The sequence below is a fragment of the Anolis sagrei genome, chromosome X (genome assembly GCF_037176765.1).
Source record: "Anolis sagrei isolate rAnoSag1 chromosome X, rAnoSag1.mat, whole genome shotgun sequence".
Taxonomy (NCBI): domain Eukaryota; kingdom Metazoa; phylum Chordata; class Lepidosauria; order Squamata; family Dactyloidae; genus Anolis; species Anolis sagrei.
In genome coordinates, this window is record NC_090034.1 from 46,084,516 (window position 1) to 46,102,760 (window position 18,245).

General features: G+C 47.7%; 1 protein-coding gene across 2 annotated transcripts in view; it reads right to left on the reverse strand.

The window, feature by feature from the left end:
- Window positions 1–16,925, reverse strand: part of BICDL1 (BICD family like cargo adaptor 1) — a 62,461-nt gene extending 45,536 nt beyond the window's left edge. The window contains exon 1 of one of the 2 annotated variants that reach the window (XR_009631974.2): window positions 16,265–16,925. Coding sequence is in view for 1 of the 2 variants with exons in the window: in XM_060785404.2 (XP_060641387.2) it covers window positions 16,265–16,651 (387 nt within the window). In the remaining variant the exon portion in view is untranslated. The remainder of the gene's footprint in view (window positions 1–16,264) is intronic. The other variant, XM_060785404.2, reaches the window with a different exon arrangement.
- Window positions 16,926–18,245: the final 1,320 nt, after the last annotated feature.

Here is an 18,245-nt window from a genome sequence, read left to right on the forward strand (position 1 = left end):
TCAGAACAAGCATGCAGCATATATTTATTAGGAACCTTTCTACCCCACCTTTTCGAGCTTCAAAATGTTAGAGTGTCTTTATTAGTACCAGTTCTATCCCCAGACCAGTTTCACTAGAGTTCCCAGATCTCAGGGCCACACCTCTCTTCTCCAGACCTTACATTGAAAAGGCCTGAAGTCTCTGGTTCCAGATATCCTCCCATACATCCAAAGGACTTGAAAGAAGTGGCGCTTCCATTCCAAACCTAGTCAGATGAGAAACCCTGTAGTGCAGTGTTTCTCAACCTTCCTAATGCCATGACCTCTTAATGCAATTTCTCATGTTGTAGTGACCCCCAACCATAAAATTATTTTAGTTGCTATTTGATAACTATAATTTTGTACTATTTTGAATCTTAATGTAAATATCTGATATGCAGGATGCATTTTCATTTACTGGACCAAAATTTGGCACAAATACCTGGTACGCCCAAATTTAAATACTGGTGGGGTTGGGGGGGATTTGATTTTGTCATTTGGAAGTTGTCGTTGCTGAGATTTATAGTTCACCTACAATCAAAGAGCATTCTGAACTCCACCAAGGATGGAATTGAACCAAACTTGGCACACAGAACTCCCATGACCAACAGAAAATACTGCAAGGGTTTGATGGGTTTGACCTTGAGTTTTGGAGTTGTAGTTCATTTACATCATTTGTATCCCACACAGAACCCCCATACCTTGAAGGGATTCGCTAGCACGAGCCTCCCTCCAACCTTGCACACTCTCCTTCGCATGCACATGCGCACAACACTGCCATGCGCAGAGCACAACCGCTCTCCCTTCCCTGCTTGGAGTCTCATAAACAGCCCTCCCCTTGGTTGAGAGGCTGGCCAATCACAGCACAGGAGGGCTTTTGGTGGGAGAATTAACCATCTGTTTCCAAAAATGAAAAGAAGGGCGGGGGGCGGGGGGGGGGGGAGATCTTCAGCCTTCTTTGCCAAAGGGGTTCCTAAAACCATCAGAAATATGTGTTTTTCTGATTGTTTTTGTTGACCCCTCTGAAACCCCCTCACAACCCCCCTCCACCATGGGTCCCGACATCTAGGTTGAGAAGTGCTGATGTAGTGCTTTGAGTCTAGTCACTAGTTGCTCAAGCTCCCGGCTCAGAATGGCAGACAGTCTGTGGTTGTTCCAACCCTTGCTCCCATGTATTGAAGATGACATCCTGGACTTCTGCATTCAATTGAGTAAATTAGATTGAAGTTCCTACCAGTCACTGCGCTACTAAAAATGCCTGCCTTTCTAAGATACATGCAGGTAATGCAATGCTACGAATCCCAAGGGTGTGACCCAGGATTTCTGGCTGCTGCTTTAAGGACAGTTTTCATCAGCAGTCTCCACAGAATAAGTAGCTGGCCAAAAGTTATACCAGGCCAGCTACCTATTCTGTGGAGACTGCTGACGAAAGTTATACCATACTAGGAAGACATTCAGAATTCAACCTAAATCTCAGAGGAGGCAAAGGCCACCCCACTCTGAAGAAATTGAGGGCCCACCTAAGTTGGAAGCACACAACAAGTCCCACCTACAACCAGCGAAGGAAGCCCTTGTAAGACCTCAGCAAGGCAGGGGATGGCCGGTGGCTTGGGGTGGGCTCTCCTTTGTCGAGCCACCAGAAGTCATAGCTGACAACAGCAAATGGCAATCAAACATTAAAATGGATCTAATGAGCCAGTCGCTGAGGCACACAAATTAGTCCACACAGATCAATTGTGTGGCTTCATGAGTTGCTGTCACCTCAACGTCGGAAAAAGGCAACCCTGCCTAGGAACAGGAGCGGCTAGCGAAAAAGGATGAAGGCCACACTTGGAGTCAGACTTCCTCAAAGGAGCAACAGCCCCGAGTTTGCAAGTCCTGCTTCAGGCTCCAGGTCTCTCCTTCGTAGTGCAACTATGAGTCGACCTGAAGGCGTCTAATAGCACAACAACAGTGCTAAGGCTGCCATTTAAAATAAATGTCATGATTACAGGCCACAGCCTTCCTTTTCCATGTATAACGTTATGCTGCATTATTCCCAAGAGTGGAGGGATCATTTGGAAGGATTTGCAATCACTTTCATATTCCAAGTGTTTTTAAATAACACATTAGTAACACAATATCTCCTTTAAAATGAGTCACTTCAATGCATGCCTTTGAATAGGTAGAGAATCCCTTAATGGTTGAAAATAATGCGCCTGATTCCAATTAATCTCCCTCACACAGTGGACTAATCTTGGATGGTGTGTGTCGACATGGGCAGTGTAAACTTTCCTTTTCTCTCTGACATTGTAATGGCTTTCAAATGCTCCAGCTCTGCTCCTTTTGATTTTGAAACAGAGATGGGGAGCTTTTCACCCAACAGATGTTTGGACTTTCACTCCCAGCAACCCCAACCAATGATAAAGGATTATGGAAGTTTTAGTTGGATCTATCTGGAGAGCCAAAGCTTGCCCAGCTGTGCTTCGAAAGCTTGATTTTAATATTTGTTAATGGAGAGTGTTTTGTTTCATAAACTGCCTTGCGAGCCTTCCTTCAGCCTGGCAAGTGGCACAAAAATGCATGAATAAAGCAGTTTTAAAAACGGCAACACATTCTGAAGAAACTTTAAATACGGTGACGTGGAACCGAAATAGAAAACGCCTTCCGTGTCTTTCAGGAGATGATCTATGCTAAATATAATAACACAGATCAGAAAAGCAGGTCGGGGTGTGGGGGGACCACAATTTCTGCAGTCAACAAAGGAAGAATATTTTATAACCGTTTTCTCAACGGCTTCCTTCTGTTTCCGAAAGCATGATCACTGGAGGTCAGCGAAAGCACGTCTGGAGGATTTAGTGCAGTGAAGTCATTTTCCGTCAGGAAAGAATTAAGGTCATTTTATAGAGAAAGGAGGGGGAAAACGAACACCGCATCACACCAGGGCTGACAGATGGAATTTCAGCAATAAAGGACATGTTGAGCTTTCATGAGAAGAGATACAGGCTGCGGAGACTGAGAAACATCTCCCCAAGCACAACGTGTCAAAGGCAGTTGGCCAAAGGGATCACTGCTTGGCATTGGGTCCAGCGGGAGGACCGCTGCTTGGCCGGTAGAAGAAACAGGTCCCGTCCCTGGCATCGCTGAGCCAAATAAAGATTCTGGTCAAGCCCCATGGAGACTCTCTGTCACACAACAGAGGAAAATGCCATACAGATTCACCCGTCTGCTCTGTTCTGCATCAGGCAGACCTCATCTGAAGCAGTGCATCCAGTCTCAAGAGCAGCACTTGAGAAAACAATCGAGACAAGCTGGAAGGGAATCAGGGAAGGGCAGTGAACCCTGGCAACCACTACCTTCAGTGGAGTTGTAAAGCCTCTGGTTTTTTTTTCTTCTGGACCCAGCCAACATACTGCAACCTTGTTGGGAGGTGCCATCAAGTTAACAGTAGTAGCAGACAATAGTGAAAGGACCAAGGCATTGACATCGCCGCCCCATCCCCTGTTCAGATATCAGCCAGTATGCCAATGCCTCAAATCAAGAAATGGTTTTCTAAGATCTACGGAGATACTCGCAGGAACACCTCAGCAAGAGAAAGTCCAAAAGTGGCAGGCTAAAACCCAGAACCTCAAGCCATGGCTGATATTTTTATTTATTTATTTATTTATTACTTGGGGTGCTTCTACCCCGCCCTTCTCAACCCCCTAGGGGGGACTCAGGGTGGCTGAGAGACTCCCTCCTGGGCACACAGAAGACTGGGTGACTTGGAAGGTGCTGGACAGACTGCGCTCTGGCACCACAAGATGCAGAGCCAACCTTAAGAAATGGGACCACAAAGTGGAGTCCACAACATGTGAGTATGGAGAAGAGCAAACCAAAGACCACCTATTACAATGCAGTTTGAGCCCTGCCACATGCACAATGGAGGACCTTCTTGTAGCAACACCAGAGGCACTCCAAGTGTCCAGATACTGGTCAAAGGACATTTAATAGAATGCCAAGCTTTTAAACTTTGTTGTTCTTTTAAAATACATTGCAACTGTACCTTTGGTTCGCTCCTGATGCGATAAACAATAAACAGTGATTTCTTGCTAAGATTTGTGCAGAGAAGGGTTGCCCTTGCTTTCCTAAGAGAGGATGGCTTGTCCAAGGACACCAAATAAGGCTCCATGGTTGTGTGGGAAATACAAACCATGGACTCTCAGGGCCCAAGGCCAACACTTTACAACCCACAACAATGCATTGGCTCAAATCATACTTCTTGGCAAAAGTTCTTCAGGGAACATTTGCCATCACCCTCCCCTGTGGGACCCAATGGGTTTCCATGGCCAAGCAATCAGGATTCAAAGCCTGGTCTCCTGAAATTTTAGTCCAATGCCCAAACCACCAGCCACACTGGCTGATAAAATTTATTCAGAGCCATTGCCTTCCACTAAGGCTGAGACAGTGTGACATGCTCATGGTCAGCCAGTGGATTTCTATGACTGCACCTGTTCAGACTTTGGTCTCCTGAACTCCTACTCCTAAATCCAAAACACCATGCTCTCCCCTAAAATTGAATCTTATTGCCCCTGACCAAGAAGGTTCAGAGCCTCAGATGGCTCCTCTGGGGGAGAAGTAGGATATACATCACCGTAATCACCGTCATCACCATCATTATTAGTAAAGGTAAAGGTTTTCCTCTGACATTAAGTCTAGTCGTGTCCGACTCTGGGGGGTGGTCTCCATTGTCCGTAGACGCCTCCAAGGTCATGTGGCCAGAATGACTGCATGAGGCACCATTACCTTCCCGCCGAAGCAGTATCTATTGATCTATTCATATTTACATGTTTTTCAACTGCTAGGTTGGCAGAAGCCCGGGCTAACAGCAGGAGCTCACCCTGCCCTCCCCCCCCCCCATTCGAACCGGTGACCTTTCGGTCAGCAACTTCAGCAGCTCGGTGGTTTAACCCACTGTGCCACCGGGGGCTCCATCATCATTATAATAATAATCATTATCATCATCATCATAGCCTAATTTTTAGGCTAAGATCTAAAGAATCAAGGGGATGCCACCACCTACTTCAGACAATGCAGCATTCATAGAGGCTTATGAAGAGATGGATAGCCCAAAATTGAGTCGTCCATATGAATCGACATTGGTACATCCCACCGATTCACTAGGTGTGCTCTTCTTGGAAATGGTAACAGAAATCAAGCCAAAGAGGACTAGATTGGAGATGCTACTTGGAAAATCTGCTTTTGGCAACTAAATAATATCTGACTAAGAAATTTGGGGCATTGCAGTTGTTGTTTTTTTAAAGGAACTTGTTCATGCTCAGAGAGCAGGCCATTCCCTTCTCTCTCCCCCCTACAAACACACACACACACACACACACACCTCTTTCTTGCTTTTGTCCTCTTGCCTTCCTACTGCTTTAGAGACTGCCAGGAGAGAAACACTTAGCTCCTGCCAAAGGTCTGCACTGATCATTTGCAGAAGGCTTTTGAAAGGAGGCCAAGGGCTGCAGGTTGCTCACCCCTATTTTTAGGGAATTGGAAAGTGTGAAGGAGAGGAGGAGGGAAGGAAGCAAAGGCCTGAACATTTGAAACAAAGCGCAGCACTGAGTGGGCGGAAATTAGATGCGTCCTCCTGGAGTCAGTGGTTGAGGTTAAGGGGGCATATGTTCTAGTTAGTGTTGGAATTCTGGTTGCACCAGCTGGGGAATCCTGGGAGCTGTAGCTCAAGAAGCCCTTTCTGCCTCACCTTCCAAATGCTCTTCCACTCTCTTCAACAGCACATGGGCATTTGGCTTTGGCTTCCCCATAGTCCTGGAACATTCTTCCTGGGAGCCCTGAATGGTGCTAAGCATTTCAGGCTCAGTACTCCCCAAATGAATTGGACTCTCATCACTCCCAACCAGCACACTGATCGAGGGTGATGGGCCAAAGCATCAGGAAGGTTCCCAATTGATGGTGGAGGAAACTGTTTTGGTTGAAGCACTTAGCCTTCAAACACTAACCTCCCTGCAATGTGCAGAACCAATTTTGAGGACGTTTGGATGAAAAACCTGCACCGAGACCCTACGTTTAACAGGTAGAGCATAACAACCGGCCTGTACAGTTCTAGGTCTTTCAAAAACTGTGGTTGGCCTTGTCTCAGAGGGGAAAAGAAATGAGGGCGCACTCACAGATGCTTTTTTCTATTCCCTTCCAAGCTGAGACCAGTTGCGTCTCCATTGTCCTCCCTCTTCCCTCCTCTCTCATATTGCTAAAGAATATCCCGGTCCAAAAAGAGATACAGGTGTGTGCAAGCCATACTTAGACACAAGTCTGTCACTAACAGGATGCCACTGAGTGTGTTTTTACATGGTCATGGAAGCCAGAGACAAAGCTGCAATCACTTCTGCTCATGTCCTATTTGCTCATCTCTTCGCCCCAGTTCCACCCCATTGGTCCCCATAGTCAACATCTAGATTATGAACGGGAGTTCTGGAACTCTGCATCCCCTTTCTTCCTTTTGCCTATGTTTCTCCTTCACCACAATGAATGTCGGTGGTATTATACAGAAACGTTATGCACATTCTTTAGAACAGGATTAATAAACACTTCTTAACCCCATGGAAGCAATTTAGGGACGTTTGGGCTAGAAAGGCCTACATTCTGGACATTTTTGTCCGATGTACTGATTAGGTTCAGGGTTATGGAAGGGGACCTGCACATACAGTTGTGCATAGAAGTGCACTGCGCATGCAGGGGCACATGCACATCTTTCGTTGCATAACACCCCAGTCCCCTAACAAGGCAGCGTAGGGCAACAGTAGTGTTACGCTCTTGCTTTGTCTTCTTTCACCCAAAGTCTGGGGGCATTTATTCATCCTGCTGGGTGGTTGTGGGGCACAGGAGGATCAAAGGGGCAGAGTCTGGGACCTGCAGCACAAGAAAGGAACTTTCGAGGCACAGTACAGAAGCCATTTGTCTTCTGCCTGGAAGCTGCAGTTTTGCTTGAGTAATGACCACAAAATGAGCACTTTGTACCAGAACCTTGAGTTCTCCTTGCTCATCTCTTCACACCTCCAACAGCCCTCTCGCCCCCTGCAGAATAAATGGCACCCTTCCTTCAGTGCATAATAATCCAAAGGTGCCATGTTATTCATACCCCCCAGTGCCTTTTCCCTTTCCTCCTTGATAATAACAAAGCCATCACAACAAAGACAATCACAGTTTGTTTGTCACTTTATACGATACCCAAAATCTGATGCTGCAAGCAATAGCTTTGTAATGCCTTAACCATAGGGCTGACTTTGTGCAAGGCACATTGGCTGGGATGTGCAGAGGCAAACATACAGTCTCCTGGTCCAATCCCAGTGGAGTTTGTGTAGGAGGTCCAGGATGACACCTTGCCCTTTCCCCACCAACTGCCTATGCCCAACCAGGGAGATGTCTTGCTGTGTGTTATGGCGACAATTTTTATGCTTATATTTTTTTAATCTTATGGTTATGTTGTTTTTTACTTTGCATGTTTTGTGATGTTACCTGGGAACCGCTCTGAGTCCCCTTGGGGAGATGGAGCGATATATAAATAAAGAATTATTATTATTATTATTAAGGGCCAGAACTGGGTGACCAGGTAGGAGTTGCATAAGAGAAACCACAGTGGTGTATGATGACTTCCATGTCAGTGGGACAATACATCCACTTCATGCTTCACCCACACTTGAAAAGACCCAAGGTGCTATTTGAGAGATAGGATCTAGGCCTTTGGATACCTCCCTTAAAGTGGAGGCTGAAACCTGAACCAGATATACAATCTTCCAGAAGCAGCTGGTAAACTGGTGAGCTTGCAAACATGAATACCAGACGAGATCCATATTCATGGGACCAATATCTGTGGTTTCATTTACCCACTTCTGACAAAATATGCCCCCTAGACATTTTCTAGGTCTTTGAGTGTGGGGCATTCTTAGGCTGGAAGTCCTTCATTTCAATAGGGTTCTCTATTATCCACAGTTTCATTCTGCTCTTGAACAGGAAACCCAATTGATTTGGATTTGGATGGAAGACCACCGAGGAAGATCAGGTGCAATAGGTTGTATTTCAGAGGAAACCTACTTCAGTATTCCTTGCCTAAGAAAGTCCTGTGAAACCCATGGGGTCGTCGGCAGGCAGGCAACATGAAGGCATACAGATACACAGAGAAGGGAGAGGAGAGCAAGGATACCCAACACGGCTTTGACTACGTTCAGAGCATCCTCCCTGCCATTGGAATGGGGACATTGATGGGTTTTTAAAAAGCGGTCCTGGGTCTAGGCAGGGATGGAGAGGCCCTCTAGCACTCTGGGGCCTACAATTCCCACCAAGCCCTCAGCAGCAAAGCCAAAGCTGAGGAATGGAGGGAGTGGCAGCTCAAGGAGGGAGGAAAACACCTGGAAGACATTTGTCATTACACCCCAAACTGGGCCGCACCCCCAGCAGTTTATATTAATGTTCCTTGGGATGATGGCCTCACACTTGAGGCCAGGCAGGAAGGGCAAAATAAAGGCATTGCCCCCCAAATAAGGTTTCTGTCCCTCCCCAAACAAAAATACCCTTTAGCTTCTAAGCTCCAAGCCCTGCATTCCTTCCCACCTATTGCTCTTGGATTTTCAGCATTCACACAGGTTTCTTTCCTGCTGGGTAAGGCAGGCTTGGGGGGGGGTGGCTTTTAAGGGGGGGCTTGAGAGCTTTCAAAGGGTGCTTGATTGACAACCCCAAGTCTTATCAAAAATAACTGGACTGCTTCAAAGGCTACTCTTATCAGCACTGCTTTTTATTATTATTATTATTATTATTATTATTATTATTACTATTACTATTACTATTCTTATTATTATTGCTGCTGCTGCTGCTGCTGCTCTTTAATCTTGGAGGACCATTATACTCGGACCAAATCAAGAACTTTGGCTCAAAAGCAAGGCGCTGGCTGCTGGAACTGATGAACAACTACACTGCATCCTGTCAGATCCCCAAAATCTGAAGGAAAGCAAGAGTAATTGCCATCTTGAAGCCAAGCAAAGACCGTAATGATCCAAAAAGCTATAGACGAATCTCCCTGTTGTGCCACCTCTACAAAGTTCTGGAGAGACTTATTTTGCATAAAATTACGGAAAAAATAGACCCATGTCTGATTCCACAGCAAGCTAGCTTCAGGAAAGGCAAAAGCTGCACATCGCAAGTGCTGAACCTGACTCAGCACATAGAAGATGGCTTTGAAAGGCAGCAGATCACAGGAGCTGTCTTCATAGACCTGTCAGCGGCTTATGATACTGTGAACCACCGCCTCCTCCTGAGAAAAATGTATAATATCACAAAGGACTAGCATCTCACCCACCTCATAGGAAACCTGCTACAAAACAGGAGCTTCTTTGTTGAGTTCCAGGGCCAGAGAAGTAGATGGCGGAAACAGAAGAACGGCCTGCCTCAGGGGAGCGTGCTTGCTCCATCCATGTTCAACATTTACACAAATGACCAGCCACTGCCAGAAGGGACAGAGAGTTTCATCTATGCTGATGATCGTGCCATTACTGTTCAAGCAGGGAACTTTGAGATGATAGAACAGAAGCTATCCAAAGCTCTAGGTGCTCTTACTGCCTATTACAGGGAAAACCAGCTGATCCGTAATCCATCTAAAACACAGACATGTGCTTTTCACCTTAAGAACAGACAAGCATCCCGAGCTCTGAGGATTACCTGGGAAGGAATCCCACTGGAGCACTGCAGCGCACCCAAATACCTGGGAGTCACTCTGGACCGTGCTCTTACCTACAAGAAGCACTGCCTGAATATCAAGCAAAAAGTGGGTGCTAGAAACAATATCATATGAAAGCTGACTGGCACAACCTGGGGATCACAACCAGACACAGTGAAGACATCTGCCCTTGCACTATGCTACTCTGCTGCTGAGTATGGATGCCCAGTATGGAACACATCTCACCATGTTAAAACAGTGGATGTGGCTCTTAATGAGACATGACGCATCATCACGAGGTGTCTGCGCCCTACACCACTGGAGAAATTACACTGTCTAGCCGGTATTGCACCACCTGACATCCGCCGGGAAGTAGCAGCCAATAGTGAAAGGACCAAGGCAGAGACATCTCCAGCTCATCCCCTGTTTGGGTATCAGCCAGCACGTCAACAACTTAAATCAAGAAATAGTTTTCTAAGTTCTACAGAGACACTCGCTGGAACACCCCAGCAAGCGAGAGTCCAAAAGTGGCAGGCTCAAACCCAGAACCAATGTCTGATACCAAATGAGAGACTCCCTCCTGGGTACACAGAAGACTGGGCAACTTGGAAGGCGCTGAACAGACTGCGCTCTGGCACCATGAGATGCAGAGCCAATCTTAAGAAATGGGGCTACAATGTGGAGTCCACAACATGTGAGTGTGGAGAAGAGCAAACCACTGACCACCTGCTGCAATGCAACCTGAGCCCTGCTAAATGCACAATGGAGAACCTCCTTGCGGCAACACCAGAGGCACTCCAAGTGGCCAGATACTGTTCAAAGGACATTTAATCAACTACCAAGCTTGCAAACGTTGTGTTTTATCTGTCTGTTTGTTTGTGTTGTTAAAAATGTAATACAAATGTCTGGTTGCTCCTGACACGATAAATAAATAACTACTACTACTAGCCATCCCCTGCCACGCATTGCTGTGGCCGAGTCTGTGTATATGTGTTGTGTTTGTGTGTATATATGTGTGTATATATATTTGTGTATATATGTATATATGTGGTTTTGCACATGAGTTGTAATGTATTTTTTATTTTTTTGGCTTTTAAAGTCTCTTCTGCTGTGTTTTTCAGTGTTTTTATCAATTATGGTCACTTGTTGGCCTGATAGGTGTATTGTGTCCAAATTTGGTGTCAATTCACCCAGTGTTTTTTGAGTTGTGTTAATCCCACAAACAAACATTACATTTTTTTTATTTATATAGACTGAGAACGCAGGGAGATATCAACACTGGCAGGCTGTCATTCCATTCACCTCCTCGGAGATTCTTGCAGCCGGGAAGGCATCAAATATGAGGCTTGTCTGTCGGGGGTGCTTTGATTGTTCTTTTTCCTGCATGGCAGGGGGTTGGACTAGAACTAGATGATCCATGTGGTCTATTCTAACTCTATGATTCTGTGAGGTCTCCTCCAAGTCCCCTCCAGGAGAGTCAGTGCTGTTTACCCCAAGTAAGTCTGCCCAGGAGAGGTAGAATCATAGCATTCTAAAGTTGGGAGAGACTCCAAGGGGCATCTAGTTCAACCCCCTGCCAATCCAAGCCCTCCCGGGAGATGGCTTTCCAGCCTCTCCTTAAAAGCTTCCAGAGAAAGAGACACAGAGGTAGCAGAGTCCACTGTCAGGAATTTCTTCCTCATTTTTAGATGGAATCTCTTTTTTTTTCCTGCAGTTTCAATCAATTTCTCCTTTGTGTCTAGGCTCTGGAGTAGCAGAGAACAAGTTGCTCCCTTGCTCAATGGGGCCTTCTCTTCAAGTTAAACATACCCATCTCCCGAAGCCCATATTCAGAGGGATCCATGGCAGTAAGTGTGAAAAAGATCTTGGAGTCCTAGTGGACAACAAGTTAAACATGAGCCAACAATGTCATGTGGTGGCAAAAAAAAGCCAATGGGGTTTTATCCTGCATCAATAGGAGCATAGTGTCTAGATCTAGGGAAGTAATGCTACCCCTCTATTCTGCTTTGGTTAGACCACACCTGGAATATTGTGTCCAATTTTGGGCACCACAATTCAAGAGAGATATTGACAAACTGGAATGTGTCCAGAGGAGGGTGACTAAAATGATCAGGGTTCTGGAGAACAAGCCCTATGAAGAGCGGTTTAAAGAGCTGGGCATGTTTAGAATGAAGAAGAGAAGGCTGAGAGGAGACATGATAGCCATGTATAAATATGTGAGAGGAAGTCACAGGGATGAGGGAGCAAGCTTGTTTTCTGCTTCCCTGGAGACTAGGACACGGAACAATGGCTTCAAACTACAAGAAAGGAGATTCCATCTGAACATGAGGAAGAACTTCCTGACTGTGAGAGCTGTTCAGCAGTGGAACTCTCTGCCCCGGAGTGTGGTGGAGGCTCCTTCTTTGGAGGCTTTTAAACAGAGGCTGGATGGCCATCTGTCAGGGGTGCTTTGAATGCAATATTCCTGCTTCTTGGCAGGGGGTTGGACTGGATGGCCCATGAAGTCTCTTCCAACTCTATGATTCCATGAGTCTATGATTCCAGATCTCTGATCCTTTTGGTGGCCATTCTCTATGCACCTTCCATCTTGTCCAACTCCTTCTTGAATTGCTTTGCCTGGAACTGGACCAAAGCACATGAAAGTGGGACTATGGCTTCCCTTATGCTGCTATTGATGCAGCTTGGAATATTCTTGGCTTTTTACCTGCTGCAGCACACTCTTGACTTGTGTTCAAGCTTGTAGTCTCTTAAGACCCCTAGATCCCTTTCCCACGGACTGTTTCCAAGCCAGGGGTCCCCATCCTATATATGCGCATTTCCTTTTTATTGCCAAAGTGTAGTACCAAGTGTAGTACCAAAGTGTAGTCTCCCCGTTGAAATTCATTTTGCTTGTTTTGGCCAATCATCTCTCTAGTTATTCCAGGTGAGGCCTGTTGGGCTGCAGCGCCCATCGCTCACAGATAATCAAAAAGGACCAGAGAAGTCCTTTAGTAACATCGGCTAAACACTAAAGAGCACTGACTGCTATGTATATACGTATACACATTTGATTTTCTCAAATCTAATGCTCACCTTTTTTGACTAAACTCCCTTGCACAAATTAGGATGTGCATTCAATTCGTGTAATAAGGTACACTTAGTGCTGACCCAAAGCAAAAGGGGAAGCTGCTTCAGGAGCTACACCTGGAGCTCCTATTTGAGGAGCACTATTTCTAATTTAATTGCCTTGGCTCAATGCTATGCCATCCTGGGATTTGTAGTTTGGTGAGGCATCAGCATTCCTTGCCAGAGAAGGCTCAAGGCCTTGTAGAACTACGTCCCCCATGACTCCTTAGTTAAAGTGGATCCATTCTACAGCATAGATGCGCCTCAAGGTTTTCCTTTCCGTTGCTGAAACCTTTGCTAGTCTAACATGTTTGTTTTTAAAGAAGGAATCCTAAGCAAGCAGCAATGGTAATGGTCAAATGACAAAGAGGGCACTTTGGGCTGCTTTTTGCACATGATGTTTGCCAGCAACTACTTTTGGGGGTTTTGAAAACGGAGGTGCGCCTTAGATTTGATGGCGCGCAAGACTCGAGTCAATATGGCATTTTATGTTATTACTATTTGATGGTGCATGACTTGAGTCAATATAGTATTTTATGGTTTTTTTAATTATTGTTGTTATATTACTCGAGATATGTTGAGATTACTTGAGATATGTTGTCGAGTCAATACAGTATTTTATAGAATACTAGAGTTGGAAGAGACCCCATGGGTCATCTAGTCCAACCCCCTTCCCTTCCGCCATGCAGGAAAACCATAATCCAAGCATCCCCGACAGATGGCCACCCAGCCTCTGTTTAGGAAGGAGCTTCCGCCAGACTCCAAGGCAGAGAGCTCCACTGTTGACCAGCTCTTCTTACAGTCAGGAAGTTCTGCCTAATGTTCAAATGGGATCTCCTTTCCTGTCATTTGAACCCATTACTCCATTGAGTCCTAGTCTTCTATTATGCTTATTATTATTATTATTATTATTATTATTATTATTATCTGATGGCGAATGAGACTTGAGTCAATACAGTATTTCATGTTTCAATATTATTATTATTATTACTATTTTTGATGGTGCATGAGACTCAAGTCAATAAGGTATTTTATGTTTCACTATTGTTATTATTGTTATTATTATTCGAAGGTGCATGAGAATCGAGTCAATATGGTATTTTAAATTGTTATTATTTGATGGCGCACAAGACTCAAGACAATATGGTTTTTTATGTTTTAATATTATTATTATTATTTGGCATATGAGACTTGAGTCAATACAGTATTTTATGTTTTAATTTTATTATTAGTATTATTATGCCATGGCGCATGAGACTCGAGTCAATATGGTATTTTATAGAAGACTCCAGGGGCCATTCTATCCAACCTCCTCCTCAGCACAATCAAAGCATCCTCACCAGATGGCCATCCTGCCTCTGTTTAAAAGTTTCCAAGGAAAGAGCTTCCACCAGACTCTAAGGCAGAGAGTTCCACTGCTGAAACAGCTCTTATTACAGTCAGGAAGTTTTTCCTAATGTTAAAGTGGGAGCTCCTTTCCTGTCATTGGAACCCATGGCTCCATTCAGTCCTTGTCTCCTATTATTTTGTTGTTATTCTTGTTGTTGTTAATTACATGTATATAACAACGCAGCACACATGCACATTAAGTCAAAGTGTCTGGGATTGGTCTCTTTCCAAGGGCCTGGGATAGAATCATAGAATCAAAGAGTTGGAAGAGACCTCATGGGCCATCCAGTCCAACCCCCTGCCAAGAAGAAGGAATATTGCATTCAAATCACCCCTGACAGATGGCCGTCCAGCCTCTGTTTAAAAGCATCCAAAGAAGGAGCCTCCACCACACTCCTGGGCAGAGAGTTCCACTGCTGAATGGCTCTCACATTCAGGAAGCTCATCCTCATGTTCAGATGGAATCTCCTCTCTTGTAGTTTGAAGCCATTGTTCTGCGTCCTAGTCTCCAAGGAAGCAGAAAACAAGCTTGCTCCCTCCTCCCTGTGGCTTCCTCTCACATATTTATACATGGCTATCATATCTCCTCTCAGCCTTCTCTTCTTCATTCTAAACATGCCCAGCTCCTTAAGCCGCTCCTCATAGGGCTTGTTCTCCAGACCCTTGATCATTTTAGTCGCCCTCCTTTGAACACATATTAGAGATATGTTGTTGTTGTTGTTGTTATTATCATTATTAGATGGCGCATGAGACTCAAGTTAATGTGGGTAGTTAGTTTTGCCTCTGTAGCTAGGGACCCTTCCAGATAGTCCTATACCCCAGGATCTGATGGCAGTTTTTCTGTTTATTCCAGATTATCTGGAAGAGCAGACTCATATAATTGGGTTTAAAGCAGAAAACCTGGGATCGGATCCTGGAGGCCCTCCCAGACAAGCCTTACATCCCAGGATCTGATCTCAGGTTTTCTGTTTATGTCATGTATAATGTATATTGTATTTAGAGGTTTGTGTTTATTGTGGCATTTAATTATTGCCAATTTGGAAGCTGCTCCGAGTCCCCTTTGGGACTGAGATACAGTGGGGTCAAAATACAGCAAATAAATAAATAAATAAAATTGTCCCAGGTTATCTGGAAGTGTGGACTCATATAATCCAGTTCAAAGCCGAAAACCTGGGATGGGACCCTGGGGGCTCTTCTAGACAGGCCCTATACCCCAGGATTTATTTATTTATTGTATTTCTGCCCTGCTCTATCTCACCCTAGAGGGGACTCAGAGAGGCTTTTCTGTGTATCCCAGATTATCCGACAGGGTGGACTCATATAATTCAGTTCAAAGCTGAAAACTTGGGATGGGACCCTGGGGGGCTCTTCTAGACAGGCCCTATACCCCAGGATCTGATGCCAGGATATATTTACTTATGGTATTTTTACCCTGCTCGATCTCACCCTAGAGGAGACTCAGAGTGGCTTTTCTGTGTATCCCAGATTACCTGGCAGTGTGGAGTCATATAATCCAGTGCAAAGCAGAAAACCTGGGGCCCCTTCTAGACAGGCCCTATATCCCAGAGTTTGTTTATTGGTTGATTTTCTGCCCCTCTCTATATCACCCTGGAGGGGACTCAGTGACTTGTCTGTGTATCCCAGATTATCTGGCAGTGTGGAGTCATATAATCTAGTTCAAAGCCGAAAACTTGGAAGGGAACCCTGGGGGGCTCTTCTAGACAGACCCTATATCCTAGGATCTGGTGCCAGGTTTTATTTCTTGAGTGCATTTCTACCCTTGAAGGTGGCTTTTCTGTGTGTCCCCGATAATTATGTGTCAGTGTGGACTCCTAGAATGTAGTTCAAAGCAGAAGACCTGGGAGGGGATGGTGGGCTATGGGGCGTGCCTGGCGTTTGAGCCTGGCTTGGGCCGGGGCTGCGTTTGGCAGGCCTGAAGTGTGGCCCCCGCCGGGTGGAGGCCAGGGCCCGGCTGCTTGCAGCAGAGGCCCCTCCTTCCGGTGCGGTGGGGACACTACATCTCCCAGGATGCCCCCCGCGGCCGGGCTTCCGGGGCAGGCGCCTCACCTCCAGCTTCTCGCTGAGCTCCTTGTGCATGCGCTCGTACTGCCCGCTGAGGTCCTGGTTGCGCTCGAGCAGCGCCTTGCCGAGCCGGGCGGCGAGGAGCAAGTCCTTCTCCTTTTGCCTCATGAGGGAGCGCAGCTCCGGCTCGGCGGCCTCGCTCTCCTGGGCGGCGGCGGCGGCGGCGGGGCGGCTCTCCTCACAGCCGGCGGCGGCTAGCAGGGCGAGCTCCTCCTCCAGCACCAGCTCCAGGTCCGCGGCGGCGGAGGAAGAGGAAGACAAGGCCGGGTCCGGCGTGGCGGGCGCGGCGTCGCGGCCTTCGGGCAGCTCCATGCGGCGCCCGGCGCTGTCCAGATCCGCGGGTGCTGAAAGGCGGAGGCAGGAGGCGGCCATGGCCCGGGGGAGGGAGGGAGGGGGGGAGAGAGGGGCAGGGGCAGGGAGGGAGGGAGGAAGGGACCGCGCTCCGCTTCTCCTCCTCAGGCTTCTCCTCCGGCGTCCTTCCGCCGCCGCTTCCGACGCCGCCGCCGCGGCCCGCAGTCACGGCCACCCCGCGCGGCTCGGGCGGTCGGGCCGGCTCCGCGGCGCCCCTCCCGCCCCATCTCCGCCCGGGCGGCGCCGGCAGGACATCGCGCGGGACCCGCTGCCGACGCCGGATGCCAGCCGCCAGCCCCGCGCAGCCCTGGCCCCGCAGGCCCCGCCCCGCGCGCCCCTGACGCCGAACAGCACCTGTTCCCACGCCCGCTCCCATTGGCCCGCGCGCCGATGACCACGACGCCCCGCCCACAGGTGCCCGCCTCGGCCCCGCCCACCCCCGCAAGCCCCGCCCCCCGGCTTCACCCCTGCCTGCCCGGGCGGGCACCAGAACATTCCTGCTCCTGTTGGCAAGGCGCGCAGCCCCGCCTCTCCAGATGGAACACCGCGCCAGACACAGCCAGGCCGGAGCCCTCCCACAGGGCGCCACAGACCCCCGGGGGGGGGGGGGCTCCCGTCCAGCCCCCTTCCACCAGGCAGCGAGGCACCGCCCGAGCCCTGCCAACAGAGGGCCAGTCAGCCTCAGCTTCAACACCTCCCGAGCAGAAGACTCCATTACTAGCCTTCTCATTTTACCATCCCAGAGTTGGAAGGGACCCCCAGGGCCATCCAGTCCAGCCCCCATCCGCTATGCAAGGAGACACCACCAGAGCCCTCCCAACAGAGGGCCATTCCCTATCTCCAGAGAAGACTTCATTATTACTATTATTATTTTACCATCCCAGAGTTGGAAGGGACCCCCAGGGCCATCCAGTCCAGCCCCCATCCGCTATGCAAGGAGACACCACCAGAGCCCTCCCAACAGAGGGCCATTCCCTATCTCCAGAGAAGACATCATTATTACTATTATTATTTTACCATCCCAGAGTTGGAAGGGACCCCCAGGGCCATCCAGTCCAGCCCCCTCCCACTATGCAGGGAGGCACCACCCAAACCCACACAACAGAGGGCCATCCACACTGTGTTAGAATGACAGCATCCTAAGGTTGGAAGGGACCCCCAGGCCCTCTCGTCCAGCCCCCTTCCACTATGCAGCGAGCCCTGCCAACAGAGGGCCATTCAGCCTCTGCTTAAACACCTCCAGAGGAGAAGACTCCATTACTAGCCTTATTATTTTACCATCCCAGATTTGGAAGGGATCCCCAGTGCCATCCAGTCCAACCCCCATCCACTATGCCCTCCCAACAGAGGGCCATTCCGTATCTCCAGAGAAGACTTCATTATTACTATTATTATTTTACCATCCCAGAGTTCGAAGGGATCTCAAGGGCCATCCAGTCCAACCCCCTCCCACTATGCAGGGAGGCACCACCCAAACCCAGACAACAGAGGGCCATCCACACTGTCCTAGAATGATAGCATCCTAAAGTTGGAAGGGAGCCCCAGGGCCATCCAGTCCAGCCTCCTTCCACTATACAGGGTGACACCACCCAAGCCCTCCCAACAGAGGGCCATT